The 27,816-nt window shown below is 38.2% G+C and overlaps 1 protein-coding gene across 2 annotated transcripts in view; it reads right to left on the bottom strand.

Moving 5' to 3' along the window:
- Positions 1–27,816, bottom strand: part of LOC137614639 (uncharacterized) — a 375,918-nt gene that overhangs the window by 5,208 nt on the left and 342,894 nt on the right. For both annotated transcript variants that reach the window (XM_068344338.1, XM_068344337.1), the window contains exon 2: positions 679–828. In XM_068344338.1, coding sequence (XP_068200439.1) covers positions 679–825 — 147 coding nt within the window. In that variant the 5' untranslated portion in view covers positions 826–828. The remainder of the gene's footprint in view (positions 1–678; positions 829–27,816) is intronic.

Raw genomic sequence — 27,816 nt, 5'->3', positions numbered from 1 at the left:
AGAGACTTTAGTATGTAAAGTTATTAGACATGGCGAAAGCAACCTTAACTTTTGTAATTTAGAGCATTAGTTATGTACCTATTGCATCTAAGTTTTTTTACGGCCTTTAATAATATGCACTTACGTAATTAATTATTGTTGAATGAACATAAAAATAATTTTAGGGGGCAACGTGGTAAGACTTTTTTCCTTTGTATTTTCAACTACTGTATATATAAGGTAAGAGACATATTAAATTATTTTTTCATTATATTCAGTTTCTCTTTTATGTATCTTCTAGTAACTAGTGTACGCGACCCCTCAAATGGAAAGCAATATATATATATATATATATATATATATATATATATATATATATATATATATATATATATATATATATGTGTGTGTGTGTGTGTGTGTGTATGTGTATGTATATGTATATGTATATGTATGTATATATATATATATATATATATATATATATATATATATATATATATATATATATATATATATATATATATATATATATATATATATATATATATAGCCAGTCACTTGCTCTTTATCATATATGGGAAATGAATATGTTTAAATACATTTATTCATCTACATTTATATAGCTATTTTCTTTTACAAAATTGAAGATGCCAAGAATAACTCAAACTCCCAAACGAGACATTTTGGTAAGCTCACCCATAACCCGGCTAGCAAGAGCAAAAGCATGACGATTGAGTTGGCGAGAGACAGGGAGCCAACCATCTGAATTCCACCTGACAGGACCATGCAACCAGTAGACAGAGGAAAAGTCTGCTTCCTGAGCGAAAAGCATTTGCTCACCATGTTCTGGAAAAAAAAGAATATATAGGTTTAATAATAATAATAATAATAATAATAATAATAATAATAATAATAATAATAATAATAATAATAATAATAAATAAATAAATAAACAATAAATAATAAATAATAAATAATAAATGATAAATAATAATAATAATAATAATAATAATAATAATAATAATAATAATAATAATAAATAAATAAATAATAATAATAAATAATAATAGTAGTAGTAGTAGTAGCAGTAGTAGTAGTAGTTGTTGTTGTTGTTGTTGTTGTTGTTGTTGTTGTTACTGAAATCATTCAAATTATTATTATTGAAATTAATGACAATTATCATAATACATGCGAGATTAATTCTATTTAATAAATTTTATAACATAAATCCTTCGTTGCGTAGCTTCACATGCTACTAAAATTTGAAATTAAAAATTGGATAAGAAAAAACGGGTAATTTATGCAAGGCTTCAGTACATTATGAACCTTTCATTGTTTCAGAAGTTCTATATAAAATTAACTTAATTATTTTTTTCCTCATACATCATTAAATGGAAATTCATGCTTCAGATATAAAAAAAAAATAAACACTTCCTTTCATCGTAACATGTTGGAGGAATTACCCAGCAAAAAGAATGACGTAATCCAAAATAAATACTTATTTCAACTGCATTAAACTTAGCAATAATCATCCTAGAAAGAATGCTATAAAGATAATCTCCCAAGTACATCCAATCAATTTTCCAATTACTTTTATAAGATCGCTGATAAAAATTCGTGATTGGCTTACCAATAGTTCTTCAAGAGTACTAAGAAATGCAATCACAACATGATGAAATCGTAACATTTTATGTCAAAAGGAAAAAGCACGTGGCCAAAATACACCACGTGGCCTTCCACTCTATATGATGACGCACGTGGGTTGTGTACGAAGGGTTGAATTTGAACATCACAGTACTTGATGTCCTAGATAAATGCAATACTTCTAAGAACAGATATTAAAGTAAATTTAAGAAGGTGATTGTATTAATCGCATTTTAATTTGATATAGATTTATCTCTGAGACAGACATAATAACGGGAAAAAACCACCGTCTTTACGTCAAGCCACTTCATAGTTATCTGAATTAGAACAAAGGAGGGGGAGGCTGGGATTTTCCACAACCCCTTCCATTTCACGTCCAACATTAATAAAATCTCATTTTTACAAACACGCACACAAAGTTTATATTGGCATATAAGTAATAGGTTGGTCAGGGCACCAGCCACCCGTGAGATACAACCGCTAGAGAGTTATGGGGTTCTTTGACAGGCCATCACTACATTAGATCCTTCTCCCTAGTTACGGTTAATTTTCCCTTTGCTTACACACACACACCGAATAGTATGGCCTATTCTTTACATATTCTCCTAAGTCCTCACACACCTGACAACAATGAGATTACCAAACAATTCTCCTTTACCCAAGGGGTTACTGCACTGTAATTGATCAGTGGCCTCTTTCCTCTTGGTAAGGGTTGACGAGACTTAATGGTAAGCAGCTCTTTTAGAAGGACACTCCAAAATCAAACCATTGTCCTCTAGTCTTGGGTAGTGCCATAACCTCTGTACCATGGTCTTCCACTGTCTGGGGTAGAGTTCTATTGCTTGAGGGTACTGTGACAGAGCCGAGAGAGGGTTGTGAACTCAAAGGCAGGATGCAATCAACTGAGTTATATTATTATAGAACACTCTCCTTTATATACAAAACCTCAAGCCAACAGGGCATAACAAGTTAACAAGACAGACAATGTTACAGAGGAAAACAGCAGACATGAATTTTCATGTTCGTTTAGTGCGAGGGAAGAGCGAAGATACAAGCATAATATATGCAAAAGGAATTATGTACAATTGTGTGACACACGGTTGGTACATGGCTCCCCCCTAAAAATGACATACTGTACATGTTAAATAGGGCGCCCTGATCTAGAGAGGCGAACTGTAGGCGGGTCATCTGGCAGAAGATAAGCAGGTTTTAGACGATCAATGGAGACCCAGTCTTCTTTGCCCTGAATGTTTAGTAGGAATGCTTTCGGACTGCGTCGGATCACAAGGAAAGGGCCCGTGTAAGGGGGCGTTAGTGGTGGCTTGCTAGTGTCGTTGCGCAGGAAGACGTGCGTTGCAGAGTGCAAGTCCGTTGGTATGTGATGCTTCGCTGGGGGCTTGTAAGTCTGGCGGCACGGAGTAAATTTTCCCACGACGTGACGTTTGCGCTGGAGATCGTCGGAGGAGGTTGTAGAAGGAAAAAATTCGGCAGGGACGACCAACGGGTCGCCATACACCATTTCAGCTGCCGAGACGTCCAGGGCGTCTTTAGGAGTGGTCCTTAGTCCCAGGAGGACCCAGGGAAGCTAGTAAACCAGTTGCAATCCTTGCAGCGGGACATCAAAGCTGCTTTGAGGGTGCGATAAAAACGTTCAACCATTCCATTGGCAGCGGGGTTGCAGGCCGTTGTCTGATGTAGGGTGATGCCCAGGAGATTCGCTAATGACGTCCACAATTGAGAGGTGAAAGTGGTTCCCCTGTCAGAAGTAATATGCTCAGGGATACCGAATCTTGAAATCCATCCAGAGAGTAAGGCAGATGTACATGAGGCGGACGTTGCAGTTTCCATGGGAATGGCTTCAGGCTAACGAGTGGAGCGGTCGATGACGGTAAACAGGTAACGATGTCCTTGTGATGTGGGTAGGGGGCCTACAACGTTGACGTGAATGTGTGCGAAACGACGCTGAGGTTGAGGAAAAGTGCCCACTCCTGAATTCGTGTGTCGATGTACTTTGGAAGTTTGGCAAGAAGTACAGGCGCGGACTCAATCCTTAGCATCCTTAGAAATGCCGTGCCAAATGAACTTTGCCTTCAGCAGCTGTGCAGTAGAACGGCACGAGGGATGTGAAAGGCCGTGAATGAAATCAAACACCTCTCGGCGCATGGGAGCACGAATCCAAAGTCGCGGTCTACCAGTACTGACGTCACAGAGGAGGGTGGTGTTGGAGTCTTCGAGGGGAAAGTCTTCCCAACGGAGGGACGTGCAGAATGTCCTACAAGCATGATACTCTGGATCCTGTCGTTGGACTTCAGCCAGGGCGTTGTAATCCAATCCCAGTTGAACGGCAGCCAACGTGTTTCTTGACAGGGCATCGGCAACGGGATTTATTTTCCCAGGGACGTATTGGAGGGTGCAATTGTATTCAGCCACGGCGGAGAGATGTCGGCGTTGACGGGCGGACCAGGCGTCAGACTGTCGAGTGAAGGCGTGCACCAGAGGCATGTGGTCTGTGAGAATGACGAAGGGCGTACCTTCTAAGAAATGGCGAAAGTGAAGGACAGCCAAGTGCACCGTCAGCAATTCTCGATCGAAGGTAGAATAACCCGATTCTGCCTTGGACAGTTTTCTGCTGAAGAAGGCCAATGGGCGGGGCGAGCCTTTGACCACCTGCTCGAGTACTGCACCAATAGCGACGTCGCTGGCATCGGTGGAGAGAAGGAGAGGGGCGTGTGGGATAGGAAAAGTGAGAGCCGCAGCAGTTGATAGGGTCTTCTTTGTATTGCAGAAGGCTGCTTCTTGAAGGGGACCCCACTTCAGGTCCTTTGGCTTGCCCTTGAGGGAGGCGTAGAGGGGAGCAAGAGTGGCGGCAATGGCTGGCAGAAAACGGTGATAATAGTTGATCATGCCCAAGAATTCCTGCAGAGCTTTGACGGTCGAGGGCGCGGGGAAGTTCAGAACGGCTGCTACCTTCTCAGGGAGGGGATGGACTCCTTCAGGAGTGATACGGTGCCCTAAGAACGACACTTCGTTGGCGCCAAAGGTACACTTGTCGTACCGGACTACAAGGCCGTTTTGTTGCAGGCGGTCGAGCACGATGCGCAGGTGACGGAGGTGTTCCTCTTTTGAGGAGGAGAACACAAGTATGTCGTCCACATAACATACACAGAAAGGGAGGTCCCCTAAGATGCCATCCATGAGACGTTGAAACGTTGCCCCAGCATTACGAAGGCCAAAACAGGAGTAATTGAAGGTGTATGTACCAAACGGAGTGGTGATGGCGGTCTTGGGGATGTCTTCTGGGTTCATAGGCACCTGATAATACCCCTTCAGGAGGTCGAGCGTAGAGAAAACCTTCGCTTTGTGCAGGTAGGAGGTCACGTCGGCAATGTTTGGGAGGGGGTAGTGATCCGGTTCTGTTTGCATGTTCAGGCGCCTGTAATCCCCGCACGGACGGAGGGAGCCGTCTTTCTTCAGAACGATGTGTAAGGGTGACGACCATGGGCTGGAGGCCTTTTGGCAAAGGCCCATTTCCTCCATTTCGGCGAACGTCTGTTTGGCGGCTGCCAATCGTTCCGGTGCCAGACGTCTGAATTTTGCGAAGACTGGGGGTCCCGTCGTCTTGATATGGTGATAAATACCGTGCTTGGCAGGAACCGTGGGCGTTTGGCGAAGTTCTGGATGGAAAACCTCCGGGTACGACGTGAGGAGGTGGGCGTAGGCATCCATGGGTGCGCTGATGTGGAGAGCGAGGTTAGAGGGGGCAAGTTGAAGAGGTGTCGACAAGTACGAGTCTGCGTTGACCAATCGTCGGTGGGTGACATCGACCAGAAGATGGAAATGAGAGAGGAAATCCGCACCGAGGATTGGCATTGTGACGTCAGCAACGAGAAACTTCCAATTGAATTTACCGTTTCCGAACGATAATGTGAGGTTCGCGTAACCGTAGGTGGGTATCGCAGATCCGTTGGCAGCTACCAAGCGGACGTCGGCAGATGTAGACAGACTACGTCGTGCCTTGAAGAGTTTCCTTGACAAAAGAGAACAACAAGCACCCGTGTCTACCAAAAATCGCACGCCCGTTCCTGCATCCTGTAAAAAGAAAACATTAGAAACATGGGAGGCCACCGCCACAAGCGATGGCCTACTTACACGTTTTTTGGCCACTGACAATCCTTGGCACATTTCTTTGCGGTTGCCCCGAATCTGAAGTGGTAGTAGCAAAACTGCGGCGGATGGGAGGTAGTAAGTGGCTGTAGAAGTCGTTCGTTGGGGCGCGAGCGATTGGTGGGTGGTGGGCGGCTTTGTCGCCGCTTCGGCACGTCACGGGGTAGGCGTGTATGTCCTACGGCATTCATGTCAGCTTCGGTTGACGTTGAATAGGCATCCTCGTCGTCAGGGGTGGAGGCGTTGATGGAGGTCTTGAAGTGGCTGTCCATAAGGGCGTCGGCTTTGGTCATCAAGTCCTTTATGGGTAAACTATCGACATCGGGTATGGCAGCGTGTACAGGTTCGGGTAAACGGCGTATCCAAAGGGCACGAAGTAGGTTCACCTCACGAGGAGAGCCGTCTGCGGCAGGTTGAAGGCGAGCGATACTGGTCATTTCCCTGAGGGCAAGCGAAGCCCTTTGATCCCCCAACGGTTGTTGCGAGAGCTGAAAAAGCATTGCTATACGGGCGGCTGGCGACGGCGAGTACTGCTGCAAAAGGTATGTTTTGAGGGCGTCATACGCTACTGGGGTGTCTCCTTGTTCACAAAGCCATTCGGATATTTCTGGGAAGGTGTCCTCGGGTATCGCCGCGAGAACATAATCCGCTTTGGTGGTTGAGCGAGTCACGCCCGATACGAAACTGGACTTCTGCGCGCTGAAACCAAGCAAACGCCTCTCCGCTGGCAAACGATGAAAGTTTGAATGGAGCGGCCGCAGCACCAACTGCCGTAGAGTCCGTCATAGTACCAACGATGAAGGGGCGAGGGGGTGGGGGTGGAAGGCGGTGGGAGCAAGTCGACTTCCGGGGTCACCAATGTGACGGAGCCGAGAGAGGGTTGTGAACTCAAAGGCAGGATGCAATCAACTGAGTTATATTATTATAGAACACTCCTTTATATACAAAACCTCAAGCCAACAGGACATAACAAGTTAACAAGACAGACAATGTTACAGAGGAAAACAGCAGACATGAATTTCATGTTCGTTTAGTGCGAGGGAAGAGCGAAGATACAAGCATAATATATGCAAAAGGAATTATGTACAATTGTGTGACACACGGTTGGTACAGTACACTCGGGCACACCATTCTATTTCATTTCTCTTCCTCTTGTTTTGTTAAAGTTTTTATAGTTTAAATAGGAGATACTTAATTTAATGTTACCGTTCTTAAAATATTTTAGTTTTCCTTGTTTCCTTTCCTCACTGGGCTATTTTCCCTGTTGGGGCCCCTGGGCTTATAATATCCTGTCTTTCCAACCAGGGTTGTACCTTGGCAATTGATTATAATAATAATAATAATAATAATAATATCTATCTTAATGCTGTTATCTATCTTAACATGTTTTATATTCTTTATTCGTTGCTTCTCACGTAGTTTAAACGTTTCCTTACTTCCTTTCCTCATTGGGCTATATTCACTGTTGGGAGCCCTTGGATTTATAGCATCCTGCTTTTCCAACTAGGATTGTAGCTTAGCTTTTTTAATAATAATAATAATAATAATAATAATAATAATAATAATAATAATAATAATAATAATAATAATAATAATATTAATAATAATAATAACATATCTATGTACTGTATATATAACATACATACATATATAGTAATGTGAAGCAATATAATTTCTCTTTATCATGAGAAAACTGAGCTGTTATCTGAACGGTATAGGAAGATTCCCTTGGTGGAAGAATACAATGAAGCTGATTCGTCAGCATTTTTTTTTTTCGCCAAGTCAGCAAAGATGCCTTGCAGGAGTGCTGTCAGTACCCAGCCCTCAATGACTGAGAGTTTTTCGATGCTGAAACAATATTGTAATCTGACTAATATTATGAATAGAGAATTGTCGCTTTGCATCTTCGAAGGTGTTAAATCACATATCCTACTGAGAAAACCAATATATTATCAGAATCGGTTGCGTATAGTTACATGCTCAGTATTGTGCAATACCTTTCTTTCACATTCATGCGTATTGTACAGTACGCATGCGTGAGAAAACTTAGATGAGAATTATTTTGATACGGTGGCCTTGAAAACTGAACACGAGAAGCTACTATAAGATACACTGTTAAAGATTTGTAATTAAAAAACGGCAAATGTCTGGCAACGTTTATTCTAGGATTTTTGCCGTATTAAAAACGGATATATTGACTTAAAAGATAATAGAAAAGTAAAGTATAATCACGGTCGCCTGAAATACGGTTGAGAACAGCATATCTTTACGGAGAATTTCCGATTAAAATTACCGTTTTTTCTAAGTGTGTAGATAACCATTCCTTCATAATTTGTGTTGATTCATAACTATGAGTTCTTTGTGCACGTTGCATCAGATTTTTCATAATTCTAACCATCCTCTGCATTTAGATCTTCCTAAACTATACGAAGTACTAGGTATAGAATTAATGTTAATTCACATGCCTTCTCCCTCATAAGGCTCAACATTACACAGTATTCTGGAAGTTTTATTCGAGCTGTGACCAGATGGTGGAACAAACTTCTTAATCGGGCAGTTGAATCGGTGGAACTTCAGAAATTCGAACTTGAACCGAATGTTTTTTAGTTGAACACGCTGACATAAATCTCTCTTCATAGTTTACATGTGGCATATCTATTTTAAAATTGCTACTGATCTTAAGATACTCTATATTTAAAATTCGTTACTACTCATATAGTTTAATTATTTCCTTATTTGCTTTCCTCACTGGGCTATTTTCCCTGTTGGAGTCCTTGGGCTTATAGCATCCTGTTTTTTCAACTAGGGATGTGGCTTTGCTTCTACTACTACTACTACTACTACTACTACTACTACTACTACTACTACTACTACTACTACTACTAATAATAATAATAATAATAATAATAATAATAATAATAATAATAATAATAATAATAATAATAATATCGAAGTCTTTCATTGGAGCTTAAGGACATGGTGAAAGCTCAGCTGGATTTTCTGACATGATGATTGTATGAAAGAACTGATGTATGATACAATGAGGTGAAATAATATGACTCACTCAATTTATATGTAAACAAATCTGTAAAATGGTTGACGAAGATGTGTAAACCGATGATGTCACAGTTACCTGACCATACCGTTATATAAATCTTATCTTAAGTGACTATAAAAAATATTGAGAAAGAAATGTAGGGTTTAGCATGACTTTCAATGAAGGGTAAAAGTTATATGCAGTGCTTGAAAATGCAGTTACTTTTGTTGTTATTCTGTGTAAGTTTTGTAAACATAACTTACATAACCCTATTCAATTCTTGTAAAGGAATTCCCCTCTTTCTAAGATATATAATCAGAACATTCTGTTCTCCAAAATATGTGAAAAAGTTATCGCGAGAGGAATTGGTAAACGATAAGCTATATCAGCCGCTGATGATCGCTCTACAGAATAAAAATACAAACTCTTTGGCATTTCTATAAAACAGAAAGTCCTTAACAAGGATCTTCACATGAAACAATTTTAATTTCAAACCAATAAGGAAACTTTTCCGTTTTATCAATTTTGGCCATGTGGCCAAGTGATGAGGACAGGGAGGCCATTCAGAACCGTGCTGCAAGCTAGGGAAAACCCTATTGTTGCATAATGACATAAAAGTCAAGGAGTTAAAAGTTGAAAACAAGTAACAAGGAATAAATTATAATTCACACACAATTTCGAGGCTCCTTACCAAATAGATGTGATATTTCTAAATGGTCTGCATATTATATCATTACTATTACTAGCCGAGCTACAACCCTAGTTGGAAAATATGATGCAAGACGCCCATGGGGTCCAACAAGGAAAAACAGCGCAGTGAGGAAGGGAAATAAGGAAACAACCAAACTACCCAAGAAGTAAGATCCTTACCAAGTTAAAATAGATCTGTCATATATAGACTATGAAGAGAGACTTGTTCCTAAACTTGCGTTTTTATTAAATATATCACACTCCAATATTGAACTTCTAAAATACTGTTATCTGCAGTGAATATTTTTCAATGGTAGATCATAAACAAATACATTTTATGCATTTCTCAGAAAGAGGATGATTATTTACTTCATTCTCCGGAATCTTATCTTTGCATCCATGTAATAATTGATAAAACACCAGATATACCGACATAAAATAAAACACTCAAACGTCAGCACAGTCTGTGAAGAAAAAACAACAGAAATCTGCGAACTGCAGAATGGTATGCCTAAGGATTGATTGATTGTTTCCATTAAATGGTGTTGTAACGAAAACATAATCGAGATTAAAAAGAAAAAATATTGCTATACAAATTTTTACGGTACCTTGTCACGTTCAGACATAGGCCTACTTGGAGAGAGAGAGAAAAAAAAAAAAAAAAAAAAAAAAAAAAAAAAAAAAAAAACTTACAGCAAATCCAAACCTTACAACATAAAATTGAGAAAACCAGCTAAAATAGATTGCAAATGGTATGCGTCTAGTCAAATTAGCTTTATTAGCAAATATGAAGCTCAATCTAGATGTACGTTTCAAAAAGAAAGGTATTGAGGTTTTGTAAACGAGAGTATACAATCTCAATAACCGGAAATTCACGAGGAGTTACACGAACACTAAGAATCTATCTTACGTGCAGTGACGCAATGGATGTCACTAAGGCCCTAAATGGAATGCTGCGAGGCGAAGAAACCAAGGCGCCGTTATTTTCCTTAAATTATTTCAAGTCACGTTTTTTAAAGTATTTATTCGACCTTTCTGAGTAAGAATACCTTAATGTGATGAAAGGGTTTGCGTATCGTCATAATCAGCAAAGCTGTACCAGTCAGGGACACGGATACTAGGTTGGTTTTCTTGGAGCGATCGACGAAAATCTCCCACCATAACCAATCCGCACTGGCCAGGGTGGGGATAAAAACTGGCCAAACCCCAGGCATGATTTAACATGTATTAGGCCTTTGTCCTGCAATGGAACGGTTGTGTGTGTGTGTGTGTGTGTGTGTGTGTGTGTGTGTGTGTGTGTGTGTGTGTGTGTAGAAATTACGAAAGCTGATAAGTGATGAACATACAATATGTAATATACTGTAGAGACGAAAACGAAAGCAAGACTGATTTTTCCTCTTAGCTTATGCTGCGCAAAACCCATAAAGGATGAGTTTACCAAATTTGAAAAGATTGCAGCACTAATTTCTCCTTTTTTCTTTAAAGAAAATTATATAAATAGAGCTAAGGAAACATTTTATAGAGTCCACTTCAAGAAATGAAGCAATGAATAAATACTTTGCAATTTCTTGAATGTTTTTTTAATTGTCAGACCCCTTTTGAAAAACAAAGTAGATATACTGTAGGGTAGTGTTTAAATATTGTTGTACATAAAAATATGTTAAGAATACCTCTCCACGGTCGACCGGTTCGTCGAACGTGGTTCGACAGACAAGTATCTGAAGGGATGTTCTAACATGTGGATGGGGTATTTGGTTGTTAAACACGTTTGTCGAACGAACGGTTCGAAGAAAGTCTGTTCTCGCCTGACTTTTGTGGGCGGGGCTTCATTGTCCACACCCCTTTTGCATTTGTGACTGACTTCATCTCTCCGAACCCATTGCAAAGCAGGTTCGACAACCGGGTTCGACGAACCGTTCGACCGTGTAAGCCCGCTTTAGACTCACTGACATACCCTCCAAGGGTTGTCTATCATCGCATATATGTTTATGTAAAGCACTGTTGGAAATCACAAACTGCTGCAGTAAGCACAATATGAGCGCTGTTACTGTGTCTGCCAATTGATAGAATTGAAAGTCGTAAACAACGATACTTAAGGCTTACCAGTCCTCGATAATAAAGGAATTGAGATATATATAAGATCCATTCTAAACTGACCAATCAGAGAATGAATATTGCATGTCTAAGCCATCCTATTGGTGACCTACATCAAATAAAAAACAGATAACATTAAATTCCTCACAAACACACACACACATATTTATATATATATTTTATATATATATATATATATATATATATATATATATATATATATATATATATGTGTGTGTGTGTGTGTGTGTGTGTGTGTGTGTGTGTGTGTGCGTGTCATCCGTTACTAGTCCACTTAAAAACAAAGGTTCTCAGACCTGTCCTTCCAACTGCGTCAGTTTATGGTCTTTCTATGTCAGTCCACACCCGCAAACTTTTTTAATTCGCCAATCCGTCATCTTCTCTTCCTTCCCTTGCTTCTTTTGCAATCTATAAATTATGCTGGATATTGCACAGAAAGAGGCTCAAGTTTTGCTGACATTTATGAAGGTAATGAGAGTTTTCCGCTGTTAAAATTAATGCCGCCTGTCTTTCCAAACTGTTCCCTGTTGCTTAAATTTTGTAGTGAATCTGATTAGTTTTGATGTACAGTCAGTTTGAAAAGTCCCTCGCCATATACTGACCATTATTTCCAGAGTGAGCGTTATATTAATTTGGATAACAAGATAATTCTAACTGTTCTAACATAATTTGTCAAGAAAAATTTGACCTAACTAAATTTTTAACCAATTAATGGTGAAAGAAAAAAACTTTCAGAAAGTGACTTTGATATTTCAAACATTTAACATAAAGGTAGGTTACAAACGGAAAGGCCGAAATGTGCAAGTTATTTATCTAGGTTGTCAGGACAGGCATACTGTAGATACCTGATGTACAGTTGGACACAGGTGTCCCTGGTGCAACTAGATTCGAAGAGGTGTACCCTGTGATACCCTTACTCCATGTCGAGTAACCAAACAGACGAGTGTAGGAAGAGATGTCAGATGTGGTGGGTGTGGAAAAACATAGTTGTTAATTCCACACCCATGGATATGTGTAAAATACCTCTTAAACCACTTCATCTTATTTGGTGTTTCAGAGCTTGAGCTTGTGCATGTACAATTGGATACAAGAATTCCTGGTACATCTGGCTCCGAAGAAGTACATCCAGACACACCCTTGTACCAGGAATTCCTGTGTCCAATTGTACATACACAAGCTCAAGCTCTGAAACACCAAATAAGAAACAAATACAAAAATCATGGACTATATTAGTAGTCCTCGATAGTATAGTGGTGAGTATCCCCGCCTGTCACGCGGGAGGCCGGGGTTCGATTCCCCGTCGGGGAGATACATTTATGATGACGGACCAACAAGCTAATGGTGAATCTGTTTATTAAGTATTTTATACTTATCATGTGTGTGGAATTAACAACTCTGTTTTCATAGCCACTTTTGAAAGACTGATTTACGATAACGAATCTATTTATACAATATCACAGTGATGAATGGATTCTATAAGATTAAAGATAAAAAAAAATTTGATGGCAATAATAATGACGTTATTGATTCTTTTAACGTCATACAAACTCAAACCAACATCGACGTATCTTGATTTGGATCAATTGGATTTCGTTTCTTTTGTGCTTAAAGAATTTAGTTTGTGTAACGTATTACTATAGAAATCTCCGATGGATATTAACATCGGACCTGTGCTTGGATCTGTTCCAACGTTCAAATACCTAACCCAAACATTGGGAAGCTTTAACCTTAAATAAGCTGATTTTCGAATATAATGAGAGAATTCCCTTCTAGAATGTACTGAATTTCCAACTGTAATGATAATAATAATAATAATAATAATAATAATAATAATAATAATAATAATAATAATAATAATAATAATAATAAAAGAATTCGCAAAGATACCAGAAGCCCATCAGATAAAAATACAACCTGAAAATGGTTGAGGGTACAAGAGAAGGGGGGTTGGTAAAGAGAAAGGAGTTAGCAGCGTTGTTGTTCAAGGGTTATGGGTCTGGCGAGAATAATGTACTGGAATTAGGCTTAGTTATGTTATGACATAACAAAACATGGTGATCCTCTATGTGGATTCATTCGACTAACTGGCAATGATTCATAACTTAGTTGCGAGTAATATTACTTTCTCTTTGTACAGGAAGCAGTGCTGCTGAGACACCCATTTGTGTCAGAAACCTAGAGATTTTCTAGTCATGGCACCGGATATCCTAACTAATGATAGCTAGGTAAAAAGGTTTCTTTCGCATTCTCTGCAAAGACCGAATAAGAAAGGCGCTCAAAGAAGAAGGCGTTCGAATAAGCATTATCTATTTTCACGAGAGGGTGAACTCCCGTGAGGCAAATATTTATAACAATGCAAGAGATGAGAAACAACTGGCTACTTTTAGAAGAAACCCCCTCCCAGTGAAGAAGGTACTGAAAGTCTACAGCTAGCAATCTACCCCAGTCATGTCATGGGGTAGCGGTATGTTTTTTACAAAATTTAGCATTGTAGACTGGACGCTGTACAGTTAGAATAAAAAGAACGCCGACACTCGGGGGAAATCTTTCGTCAGATGTCTCTATTGCTCCCATGACAAAACAGACAAGGTGTTGCTCTTCTTACTACTTCTACGAAATGGGCGGAGCCTTCTCCAACCTTAGCGAACCAAAGACATGTCTTGTTAGGTATTTATTCTTTAAAAATTTTTTTCCCCTATTTCATTCTCTATCATTTGGGGTCCTTTCTTTCATTCTTTAATCATATATACATATATATATATATATATATATATATATATATATATATATATATATATATATATATATACAATATATATATATATGTATATATATATATATATATATATATATATATATATATATATATATATATAACATTCATCATTTTCAAAATGAATGGCCTTCCCATCTGGTGCTCGTCTTAGACCGTCAATATTAGTTCTAGCTTCCCACTATCCCTCTAGAAAAGAAATCTCTCTCGAGCGGCAGCATGAAACACCTTCCAACCTGGAACTATTTGATATTTGCGTGACGCCAAGACAAGATATTCATTAGCTGGATTCAGAGATAGGGCATTTGGAGCACTGTATTCCATTTCCCTTACTCTTCGATATTACAATCTCCATAAAAAAAAAAAAAATGCATTGTGTATCATGCTTCCATGAATAAGTGGTGCCACTCAGAATTTTTCTTATTCAATTCATGTCTCATTCCTTTATCACTATTCCAGTTAACGGAAATATCATTGTTGGAGAAAAAAAAATCCTTCTACAGAGCACTTGAGGTATATGGAGGACTACAAAATATAATGATCTAAGTATATCGAACCAGAAAAAAAACCAGGCATGAAGTGACATGTATGAGGCTTTTGTCTTACAGTACTCTAGAAACAGATACATTTGTTGTTATGTGTGTAGTATATTGAGATCTAAATTCAGGAGAGTAGCAACACCTGCATATGCAAAAAGCTTACTTTCTAGGCCAACCACATACAAAAAAAAAAAAATAAGATAAAATGGCAGTGACGGAAATTGGGCGGTAATCAGCAGGCTTCAGCGACCTCAAACACATTCCCCAATTCTACAACAGGCATAATATATATATATATATATATATATATATATATATATATATATATATATATATATATATATATACATATATATATACTGTATATATATAAATATATATATATACATATATATATAATATATTTATATATATATATATATATATATATATATATATATATATATATATATATATATTATATACATACTGTATATTTATATACATATATATATATATATATGTGTGTGTGTGTGTGTATGTACGTGTGTGTAATAATTTTCGTGCCAGTTTCTAGGACCAGGGTTTGATTCCCCGGCCGACCAGAAGCTATTATCTCTGAGTTGATACCCCATTGGTTCTCTGATCCAGAGTTATAGAGAGAATCCAGATATTAAGGGAGTGTAATATATGGCTTACATAAATATGAAAACCACGTCTAAATGTGCAAAATTTATCACTATATATATATATATATATATATATATATATATATATATATATATATATATATATATGTGTGTGTGTGTGTGTGTGTGTGTGTGTGTGTGTGTGTGTGTGTAGAAATCAGAAAAGCTAACACGTGATGAGCATAAAATAATCAAGTATGAAAACACGAACTCAGTTCTCCTTTCGTGACTATAATATGTACTTATATATATATAAATATATATACATATATAATATATATATATATATATATATATATATATATATATATATATAAACATATATAATATATATATATATATATAAACATATATAATATATATATATATATATATAATATATATATATATATATATATATATATATATATATATATATATATATATATATATATACATATATGTATAAACATATATATACATAAATATAGATATATATATCTATATATATATATACATATATATATATATATATATATATATATATATATATATATATATATATATATATATATATAATTTGATAACTTGAAGAAAATAGCAGACAACTTAAGAGCTAAGAAATCAGTGGTCTTTATAAAAAACGAGGGAAAAGTAGCATTTGGGTCAACACCTCCATGAGCATCACCATCCATGAGGAGTGTCTTAATTCCATAGGACTTAAATGCTAAACTAGTTAGTTTTTCCTCAGAAAAACAGGTATGAGGAAGATCTAGTTTCTCAATACTCTATTTACTGTCTGTTATGGTCAGCTATATCAAAACGCAACTATACAATATCCACTTTAATGTTTTATTCCCCCATTAATTGATTTATCATAGAAATTAGCGAAATAGTAAAAGGTAAGAAAATAATACCCAGCAAACACACCGTGCGCGGACAGTGTCGAAAGACAGAGCGTCGAAGGACAAAGTGTCGAAGGACAAAGTGTCGAATGGACAAAATGTCGAACAGACAAAGTGTCGAACAGACAAAATGTCGAACAGACAAAGTGTCGAACAGACAAAATGTCGAACAGACAATGTGTCGAACAGACAATGTGTCGAAATTATAAAAATGATAAATGATAAAATATAAATGATAAAAAGAGAGAGAATACAGTATCCATTTAACTAACGACCTAATTAACCTTTAACTATATAATAATGTTTACATTGGTATATCCTTACATATAACTATATAACAATGTTTACAATGATATATCCTTACATATAACAATTCTTACACTGTAATATTCTTACATGCATATTCTAGAGAGAGATAGAGAGAATATATATATGGTATTCAGTCTGTTAGAGATTCCTCACCAGTTAACTTCCTTCGAAATTCAAGTTTCAATTTAAATTTCCATTCTACCCAACCTATAATAATTTGCCACCCAACAGAGGACAAACTTTTACGAAAACTTCGTATGGAGCAGGCCAGCACTGAAATGATTCTAGGACAAATTCAACAAGGCCGTGATGTAAAAAGAAAATACAAGAAATATGCTCTCCTTAACCTAAGACTAAAAAGTATTTTTGATACATATGACGTCAATGATGGGTTACAATATCTTCGAGGCATCGCTCACAATCTTTAAATAAATATTGCTACAAGTTTTTTTAATACATTAATACATTTGTATTTTCATATTTTATGTCTTCTCATAAATAAATTTCTATTGCTTATATTGATGTAAATTTATGATCCTATATCCATTTTATTTTTTCAAAAGCGCTGAATGACCTTGTAATCCCAGTGCTTGGCGTAAGCCTAAATTGTATTTTCATATTTTATGTCTTCTCATAAATAAATTTTTATTGCTTACATTGATGTATGATGTATATTTATGATCCTATATCCATTTTATTTTTTCAAGAGCGCTGAATGACCTTGTAATCCCAGTGCTTGGCGTAAGCCTAAATTAAATAATCCACTCAAAAAAAACATTTATAACTCCTTGTAACTCTCTATCTTTTGGATGACCTTGAAGTCCCATTGCTTGACGTAAGCCTAAAATCAATAATCAAATCCAATCTATCTCTCTCTCTCTCTTTTTAACTTTTGTCCATTCTACACTTTGTCCATTCGACACTTTGTCCATTCTACACTTTGTCCATTCTACACTTTGTCCATTCGACACTTTGTCCTTCGACGCTCTGTCCTTCGACACTCTGCCTTTCGACACTCTGTCCTAATACCAAACACACACACACATATAAACACGTATGTGCGCGTGTGAAGGTACCGTGTTCTTACTCTTCCCATAAGCTAACTTGCGTTTTGACGTCCCGATTGCGTATCAATCTTTTAGGGGTCCTGATGAAGGGCAACGAATTCTTTCCTCAGAGTATTCGTTTGACCACTTCCTCTCATCCTGCCGTTTCGCTTCTTGGTCTAATTTCTTTTAACGAACATCTTGAAGGCGTTTCATGACGACGGAACTCAATTGAACCATTGTTCCCTTTGTAATTAAAATATCCTTCTTATAACGACCGTAAGAGGTCTCGTGTCTCAAATTGCCTCTCCTAATGATGATGATTTAGATTGACCCGCCTATATAAAAGGCGGACCACGGGCCATTGCGTTGGTAGCCCGTAAGGGAACGGAGCGTTGGTTGTATCTTTTAAAAGCTGTTACTTGTGTTGGATGACATGAACAATGACGACAGACAGATGAGGATGAGGGTGACACAAAATGACGACCGAAGCTGGAGCCCGAAGTTCAAATCCGGGGCGCTGTAAACCAAAAATCTCCTATCCCAAACCCGTTCCTTTGTCGGTCCTAGATAATTATTTTTCTTATAAGAGCGTGCTAACAGGAAGACGTCCAATTGGAGTGTCTCTCCTTAGAAGTTCTTCCTTTTAGAGGGGAAAAAATTACTTCAGATTGAAGAATTTTAGCTTTCTCTGATCCTTCAATATTCTCTACTTCTGTGCAGTTTCCGCCTTATTCTGCCCAATCTTTATTTTTGGATCTTCAACATTATGGACTTTACTTTCTCATCTCAAATCCGCACAATCGTAAAGTGATCAACAAATAATAATTAGTTCTCCTTTTCAGATTCTTTATTTCTTCTCTCCCGTTCTCCTTACTGTCTCCCTCTTCTTCCTGTATTTTCTGTCCGAATCCTTTCAAATAAATCCATTATTAGTCTTAAAGATTCTTGTTTAGCTTTTCATAACTGCCTTCCTAATTCCATTTGTCGTTGATTCTTTTTTGACGATGTATTTTGGTTTCCTTCCAAAATCGCACTCAATAATTCTCTTAACTTTCGCCAAAGCATTTTCTGCATCACCCAAATCTTGTTACATTTTTAATGGCCTCAGAGGCAAGTCAGTGACAAAATCGTGCAAATTTGGGTTGATCAATAAAACGATTAAAACAATCTTTTTACCTTTTCTAACATTCCTGCTCAAGACGAATGACAATTTGAAGCCGATTTGGAAATGCAGAGGTATTCCATATTTCTCCTAACAGAGAGACTAATAACATTTTGGACCTCTGACAGGAAAGCATTCAACTTTCCTACTGATGATGAAAGACAAATTGGAGTCGAACAACGAGTTGGGAGAATTTTGAAGACTATTCCGGATGGGAGCCTGTTAGGAATTTCCAAAAGGAAAACGTCCAATTGAAATTCCTCTCCTTAGAAGTCTTTCCTTTTTTAGAGAGAAAAAAAAATTACTTCAGATTGAAGAATTCTCCATCTTTCTCTGGTACTTCAATATTCTCTACTTCTGTGCAGTTTCCGCCTTATTCTGCACAATCTTTATTTTTGGATCTTCAACATTTGGGACTTTACTTCCTCCTTTCAAATCCGCCCTATCGTAAACTGATCAACAAATAATAACTAGTTCTCCTTTTCGGATTCTTTATTTCTTATCTCCCGTTCTCCTTCCTATCCCCTTCTTCTTCCTGTATTTTCTGCCCGAATCCTTTCAAATAAATCAGTTATTAGTCTTCAATATTTTTGTTTTGCTTTTCATGACTGCCTTCCTGATTCAACTTGTCGTTGATCTCTTTATGACGAGGTATTTTGGTTTTCTTTCAAAGTCGCTCACTCAACAATTCTCATAACTTTCACCAAAGCATTTTCGGCAAAACCCAAATCTTGTTTCCTTTTTAATAGCCTCATGGTGATGTCGGTGATAAAAGCTTGCAAATTTGGGTCGGTCAATAAAACAATCACAACGATCTTTTTACGTTTTCTAACATTTTTGCTTGAGACAAATGATAATTTAAAGCCGATTTAAGACTGCACTATTATTCCATATTATCCGAACAGAGAGACTAAGAATCTTTTGGAGATCTGACAGGAAAGCATTCAACTTTCCTATTGATGACGAAAGACAAATTGAAGTTGAACAAGGAGTAAGAGTAGTTTTGAAGACTTTTTGAAGACTTTTTGGAGCCTGTTAGCGATTTCCAAAAGGTCTTCATGTTTTTTCAAAAATAAGCTTGATACAGGAACTCTATATAGTTGGCTCAGCGGGGCTGCCTGCTTCCCACTAGCCCGGAGGGCCTCCCCCTTCCCACTGGGAGGGCCTCCCCCCTTCCCACTGGGAGGGCCTCCCCCCTTCCCACTGGGAGGGCCTCCCCCCTTCCCGCTGGGGGGGTGGGGCTCCCCCTTCCCGCTGGCCAGGGAGGGCTCCCCACTTCCCGCTGGCCGGGCGGGGCTCCCCCCTTCCCCTTGGCCGGGCGGGGCTTCCCCCTTCCCGCTAGCAGGGCGGGGCTCCCCCCTTCCCGCTGGCAGGGCGGGGCTCCCCCCTTCCCTCTGGCCGGGCGGGGCTCCCCCCTTCCCTCTGGCCGGGCGGGGCTCCCCCCTTCCCTCTGGCCGGGCGGGGCTCCCCCTTCCCGCTGGCCGGGCGGGGCTCCCCCCTTCCCGCTGGCCGGGCGGGCCTCCCCCCTTCCCGCTGGCCGGGCGGGCCTCCCCCCTTCCCGCTGGCAGGGCGGGCCTCCCCCCTTCCCGCTGGCAGGGCGGGGCTCCCCCCTTCCCGCTGGCAGGGCGGGGCTCCCCCTTCGCACTGGCAGGGTGGGGCTCCTCCATTCCCACTGGCAGGGCGGGGCTCCCCCTTCCTGCTGGCTGGGCGGGTCTCCCCCTTCCCGCTGGCAGGGCAGGACAGGGCTCCCCCCTTACTGCTGGCAGGGCGGGGGCCCCTTCCCGGTGGCCGGGCGGGGCTCCCCCCTTACCGCTGGTATGGCTGGGCTCCCCCCTTCTTGCTGGCAGGGCGGGGCTCCCCCCTTCCCGCTGGCAGGGCGGGGCTCTTCCCTTCCCGCTGGCAGGGCGGGGCTCTTCCCTTCCCGCTGGCAGGGCGGGGCTCTCCCCTTCCCGCTGGCAGGGCGGGGCTCCCCCCTTCCCGCTGGCAGGGCGGGGTTACTCCGTTCCTACTGTTACAGCGGGGTTCCCCTTAAAAAATCTAAAATATACTGTGATTATTTTTTAGATACATTAATGTCTGGATTCTCTTAACGACCTCGGGATCAGAGCCCCAGGCAAAATCACACAAAGACAACAGCCTCTGACTGGCCGGGAGTCGAACTCTGGTCCATGAAACTTGTATGAACATTGACATACCACTTGGCCAAGTGGTGTGTCAATGTTCATACAAGTTTCCTGGACCTGGGTTCAACTCCCGGCCGGTCAGCAGTTGTCTTTGTGTGATTTCACATATATATACATTTATATACATTATATATATATATATATATATACATACACACATATATATACATATACATACACATATATATATACATATATATATATATATACATATATATATATATATGTATATACATATATATATATATATATATATATATATATATATACATATATATATACACATATATATATACATATATATTTATGTATATATACACATACATATATATACACATACATATATATATACACACACACACACACATATATATATATATATATATATATATATATATATATATATACATATACACACATACATAATTGTCGTACAGTTTGGAGTATTGGCAGTAGCCTACTAGACACAGATCCCGGTATAGCAGGGATAAATTGACCCTCAAAGGGCATAAGACAAGCAATAATCTAGATAAAAAAAAAAAGCAGAATCTTGATGCTGTAATTTTCAACACAGTTCGAGGGCTCTACGCGGGTTGGTTCTTCGGGTCGTTTTCTCCGGTAGCATGGTGGAAACTCTTAAACTGAACTTTTGAATCTTCCTAGGAATGGGTTCAGTCATACGAGGGACTAATTTCAGGCCATTACCTTTACAGAATTCAAATTCTTCCATGTAAACTCCAACGGTGCTTTCAACTGATCCAGTTCCATAAAAATCAGACACCAGCTGATCAAAGTTGTCTCAGTCGCCATGAAACACTGTTCCTTCAGGTTGATCCATAACCACATCACTATTACTGATTACTGAAACACTTTCAACCATGTATATGCCATGACAGTTTCCAATTCAAAAGAAAAAGCATAGGACTCATAATTACCTAGTTTTTATAGGAAAGTAATTAATTATTTAGATTTGAAGAGATGGCGGAATGTCATACATTGGATATGCGTTTTCATCTTCCACTGTCCACCTGTTGCTGCTTTACACATATCGTGACTAACTGATAGCACTAATATTCATTCTCGATCTGATGGGTCCCTCTTACCACACATTAGTGTAAATACAGATTGTAAAACATAAGCAGGATTTTCCTATAGTGGATAAGGAACGTCACTAGATTTGGTGAGCCATAGGAGTGTCTTGGTTTCTTTGAAGGCATTGAGTAATCTAGTCTTTGATCCAGTCACCATCTCACAAATCATAAGCAGAAAGAACAATTGTTTTTTGTGATTCCAAAGATTTACAAAATATCAGTGCGTCTTTATATACGGGGTGATCAGAAGTCTATGTTGTCTTTCAGGTCAGAACAGTGTTAAATCTTCAACCTGACATTGACTAGTTATTTCACAAGCTTTTTCATTATTGTTATTATTGCATAGATTCTTATTATACACATTTCTAAATGACAAAGTTTTAGAACCCGATCTTTGTGAATAACTTCTTTTTATAAAATCGTAGATGCGAAAATGCTTTCTCTATACACATTTTCTTGTCTGATGTTTCCTCAGTTTTTGTGATGGTGTAACACTGTCTCACTAAAAACTGCTTGGGTCGGCAATCATGAAACGATCTAGTCCTCTTATTTTGCATCGTAAATCTTCATCATTTAGTTAAATTTCCTTTTCTTTAATGTTTTTATAAGCATCTGAGTGGAACTTCGGCAAGCTATGTATATTACCAGAGTCCTTTACCTTGTCACCTTTACAAAATATACAATATTTACCAAATATCACTATTTAACATCTCTTTTTGGCGACTTGTTCACTTACATTCAAGTATTTGTTGTTATGCTTAATAATGTGCAGCGACCAATTCAAAAACACTCTCGTCGGCAACTTTCTAGATAAACAAGTAAATAAACAAATAAAAAATTAATTAAGAAAAATAATTAATCTTAACTTCGAACTACATTTGAGAAAATACCTTTACATTTTCTATAAAAAAAAGGAACAAAAATTAAAAGCACTTTATCTTTTACAATAAGTTTGGAATTTGTCAGGAGAAAAAATCATCATTTGCTTATTTGGATTAATCAGTTTGAAACGGATAGAAAAATTTTGGTATCTATTTCGATATAACGTAAACTTTGGCTAAAGAAAAAGCGTATGTAACAAGGACGTATTTATAATGCAATATGTAATTACAGATTAGTTATTTTTTCCTGAGAGGACTTTGTTTACAAAGAGAAATATGTTAAAATCAAGATTTTTTTTCGGTTTGTCGGTGTTCATTTTGTATTACTTTAGAAATACATATTATACTATTAAAATGTTTGCTTTTTACATATGTTTCTTGATATATTGCAATAGTCCCTGCAAAATTTCTTGAAAGTCTGAATAAGTTTGACCGCCCATATAAAGAATTAATGTAGATTTATGTGAGGCAGAGTTGATCGTAGCATGAAACAGGGGTTTGGTCCCCTATGTGAGAACGACCCCGAGTTGAGAGTGGTCGCCATGTTCTTGACATAGCCCAAGACATAGGTTACCAGGAAATGTGAGTTAAAAAGGTTATCAGGAAATGCGAGTTAAAATGTTGGCAGAAAATATCCTGGGGTGGTCCTGGCACCCGGCCTAAAAGGATTACTAAATATTCTAAACATCATACACACTTGAAAAATGTTGTCAGATACCTATATCAAGATTATGAACATGGAGTTTAATAAGCATCAGGTTTTTCTCCATCAGTTTAGGATAAAAGTCAGATTCTGAAGTAGATACAAGTGGAAAATTTTCAAAGTACTACCAACCTGAAGTACTTAAAATAACTTCTTTCGAAAAAACAGGTCTCCAAAAATTTGAAAAAAAAACTTTCTCAAAATTTAATTCTTTTAACGATATTAGATGGGAGACTGCCTGTTTCTCAATTTTTTAGAATATTGGTTTCCTCCTATAGCCAACATGAAATAACTTCACGTTGCTTCTGGTCTCCCTCTGGACATATACTGTATATCAGAGAAATCAGTAGGCTAATATCACCCAATATCAAACCAAAGAAAGGTAAATTCCAGAGAAACCAATATTTTTCAAATTACTATTGATAGAGGCGATCAGAAATAACCAGGGTAATCTATCCAGGTGCCTTGTCCTCTCCGTGGGCTATCAATTACCTCCACCTGGTTCTGTCTCTAGCTCTCTGTATAAATAGTCCAGCTGCTACATTCTCATTTACATCTTCCAGTAAGCTGTCCAAAAACCAGGGTAATAAAACTAGAAAAATAAACACATGTACCGTAAAAAAGAAACTATACAATACGAACTGAAAATGCTATGCTAAAAAGGGAGAAAAACATTGCTTTTAACCTTGAAATTAAGTTTTTTTAAAGAGCACCCCACCCCCTTTCCCAATTGGTACCATATTCTAGATAGTTTTAGTGTATTTGTTTACGAACTCTGGCCCAAAATTAGTTCTTATTCAAATATAATTCTGTTTTATCTATTAAAACCCTTGGTGTCTTGTTCTTTTCGTTTCACACATCGAATCGCACTATAAAGACGTAGCGCAACAGATTATCGGTAACTAGATAATATCAGCTTCGTTAGAAATGAAGTTTGTAATTTTAACACTGAAATGGATAATGCGGATTCAAGCTGCCAACTAATCATCAAGAGTTCATCCGTAACATGACTGGTATGGAATGAACATCTTGGCCCCCAATCTTCTTTGACTCTCACTATTCTCTCCCTTTTTCACCCCTTCTCGCTCTCACCCCTTCTCACTCTCACTCTCCTCGCTCTCAACCCTTCTCGCTCTCACCACCCTCAGACTCTTTCACCCCTTCTCACTTCCTCATCAACCTCTCTCTCTCTCTCTCTCTCTCTCTCTCTCTCTCTCTCTCCATAATAAATGATAAAACTCAATTTCAAAATAAATATCATCTTGTAAAACATTACAGGCTCCAATCTCTAGAGACATGATGCTCGTGAAGTGAATCTTTATCTCACTAAGAGTTGGAATTGTTGAAAGACAAACAGGCAAGAATGGAACGGTTACATGATTTCAGTAGGTTTGAATAAATGGATAAATTCCAGGAATTTAGAAGGTAAGAACTAATTACGTTTAATAAATCCAAAGAAATATCTTGCAATTCCAATTTATAAAAGGGCTCAGTGCGCGGGCCAATACTCACCTCGACAGAACTCTCTCAAAATTTACGTTTTGACCCAATTATTATTATTATTATTATTATTAGTAGTAGAGTAGTAGTAGTAGTAGTAGTAGTAGTAGTAGTAGTAGTAGTAGTAGTAGTAGTAGTAGTAGTACCTCCGCCAAGAAGTCATGTTTTCACCTCTGTCTATTTGTCACCAATGTAACTCAAAAAGTTACGGGCGAATTTTGACCAACGTACTACAAATATATTAAAAAACGATGTATTCAGGCCGGAATCTCTCACTCTCTCTCTCTCTCTCTCTCTCTCTCTCTCTCTCTGAATGTCATTTAGGCCGGTATAACATGTATGGTGTTTTTTTTTTATTATTATTATTATTTTACATCGAACCATATCTGAAAGTACTTTTTCTTTCATCGGTGACTTGAACAAAACTAATGTCGAAATAATCTAATGTAACAGTTAACGGAAGGAGTTGTTTAGCTGCGATATTCCAATAATTTCTACATGATTTTGCGGATTCATGATATATATATATATATATATACACACACACACACATATATATATATATATATATTATAATTTATATATATATATACATACATTATATATATATATGTGTGTGTGTGTGTGTGTGCGTGTATTCAGTATTTGCAGTGGATATTCGAAACGTCAAATGATAAAACAGAATGAAATATGGCAACTCGATTTGTAAAATGTTAATGCTTTCACTAGCAAAAACACCCATTTGTTGTCTTTGATTCATTAAGGTTGGAGAGGGCTCCGCTCATTTCATAGTAGTAGTAAGAAGCGCAACGCCTTGTCTGTTTTGTCAAGGGAACACTAGAGACATCTGACGAAAGATTTTCTCCAAGCGTCTGCGTTCTTTTGATTCTAACTGTACATCCCGTTCAGAGGGAATCGTCAATGGAACAGCTTGAAGGGGCCTGGCGTGGAGTCTGTGGCCCCAATTAGCAAACTCTGTCCTGCTAAGCACCTCTAAAATGTTGTCTACTTCCATTCATAAACCCTAGAAGGTTCCCCAGAGCAGAAAAATGGAGCAAGGAACATTTTAGAAACTGTATTTGCTTTATCTAGAAGTTTGGGTCCAAGATGCAAGACTTGTTAGGCTGGGTCAGGTTGTGCTCAATGGGTATATTTTTTTTTTTTAATTGAATTATCATAACTGGGTCATGTGGCATGACGCTGGGACCGGAGAAGCCATTCGGCCCCAAGGTGCAAAATCCCGCAGATGCATTATGAAGTTAAGATTTAGAGTTTGAACAATATGTTCAAAAGGAGGAAATACTGGTGGTAAAATAGAAGGCCAAAAAGTAGGTGCAGGTATGGACGAAGAGATGCAGCAAAGTTCCTTTAGTAGGTAGTAGGTTGGTCTGGGCACCAGCCACCTCTTGAGATACTACCGCTAGAAAGTTATTGTGACCTTGACTGGCCAGACAGGGCTACATTGGATCCCTCTCTCTGATTACGGCTCATTTTTTCTTTGCCGACACATAAACCGAATAGTCTGGCATATTCTTTCCACATTCTCCTCTGTCCTTATACACCTGACAACACTGAGATTACAACAATTCTTCTTCACTCGAGGGATTAACTACTGCACTGATATTGTTCAGTGGCTATTTTCCTCTTGACATGGGGTTAAAACAGACTCTATTGCTATGGTAAGCAGCTCTTCTAAGAGAGGGACATTCCCAAATTAAACCATTGTTCACTAGTCTCGGTAGCGCCATAGGCTCTGTACTATGGTCTTCCACTATCTTAGGGTGAAGTTCTCTTGCTTGAGGTTACACTTGGACACACTATCTTATTTCTCTTCTTGTTTTTTGAAGTTTTTATAACTGTATGAAAGATTTATTTCAATTTTGTTACTGTTCTTAAAATTTTTATTCTAATTATTTATTACTTCTACGGATTACGTAATCCTCAATAGTATAGTGGTGAGTATCCCCGCCTGTCACGCGGGAGGCCGGGGTTCGATTCCCCGTCGGGGAGGAGTGGTTTTATATACAGGACTAACGTGCTGCTGGTGAGAATTTCACTCTTATGTACAGTATTCTTTTAAAGCGGATTTTCTCTTCCGAGGAATCATATGTTGAACGTGGTATGCAGTTTTGTCTTCTTTCTTTCTAAATCACACAAAATAAAATGTCATGCCTCACCCCTCTTGTAAATAGGACCAAAATTATAATAAGTAAATCTGAGACAAAAAATAAATTTCTATGTTGCCTCAAAATTTGCTGGTAATTGATGTAATCAACGGCAGTTCTATAATAAATTTTTTATGCATCTAAGGCTCTAAGCTGACCAAACCTGAAATCTAAATCTCTTTCTTCTCTCCCTGAATGTTGATGATCTTGAACGGATGCATACACTAGTAAGACAAATTAAAAGGAAACAGAACACAGCCACTAAAAAGCTTGATGT

This window comes from Palaemon carinicauda, chromosome 21, assembly GCF_036898095.1.
Source record: "Palaemon carinicauda isolate YSFRI2023 chromosome 21, ASM3689809v2, whole genome shotgun sequence".
NCBI lineage: Eukaryota > Metazoa > Arthropoda > Malacostraca > Decapoda > Palaemonidae > Palaemon > Palaemon carinicauda.
The sequence above is the reverse complement of the archived record's forward strand: the minus strand, read 5'-3'. Positions and strand labels throughout refer to the sequence as shown.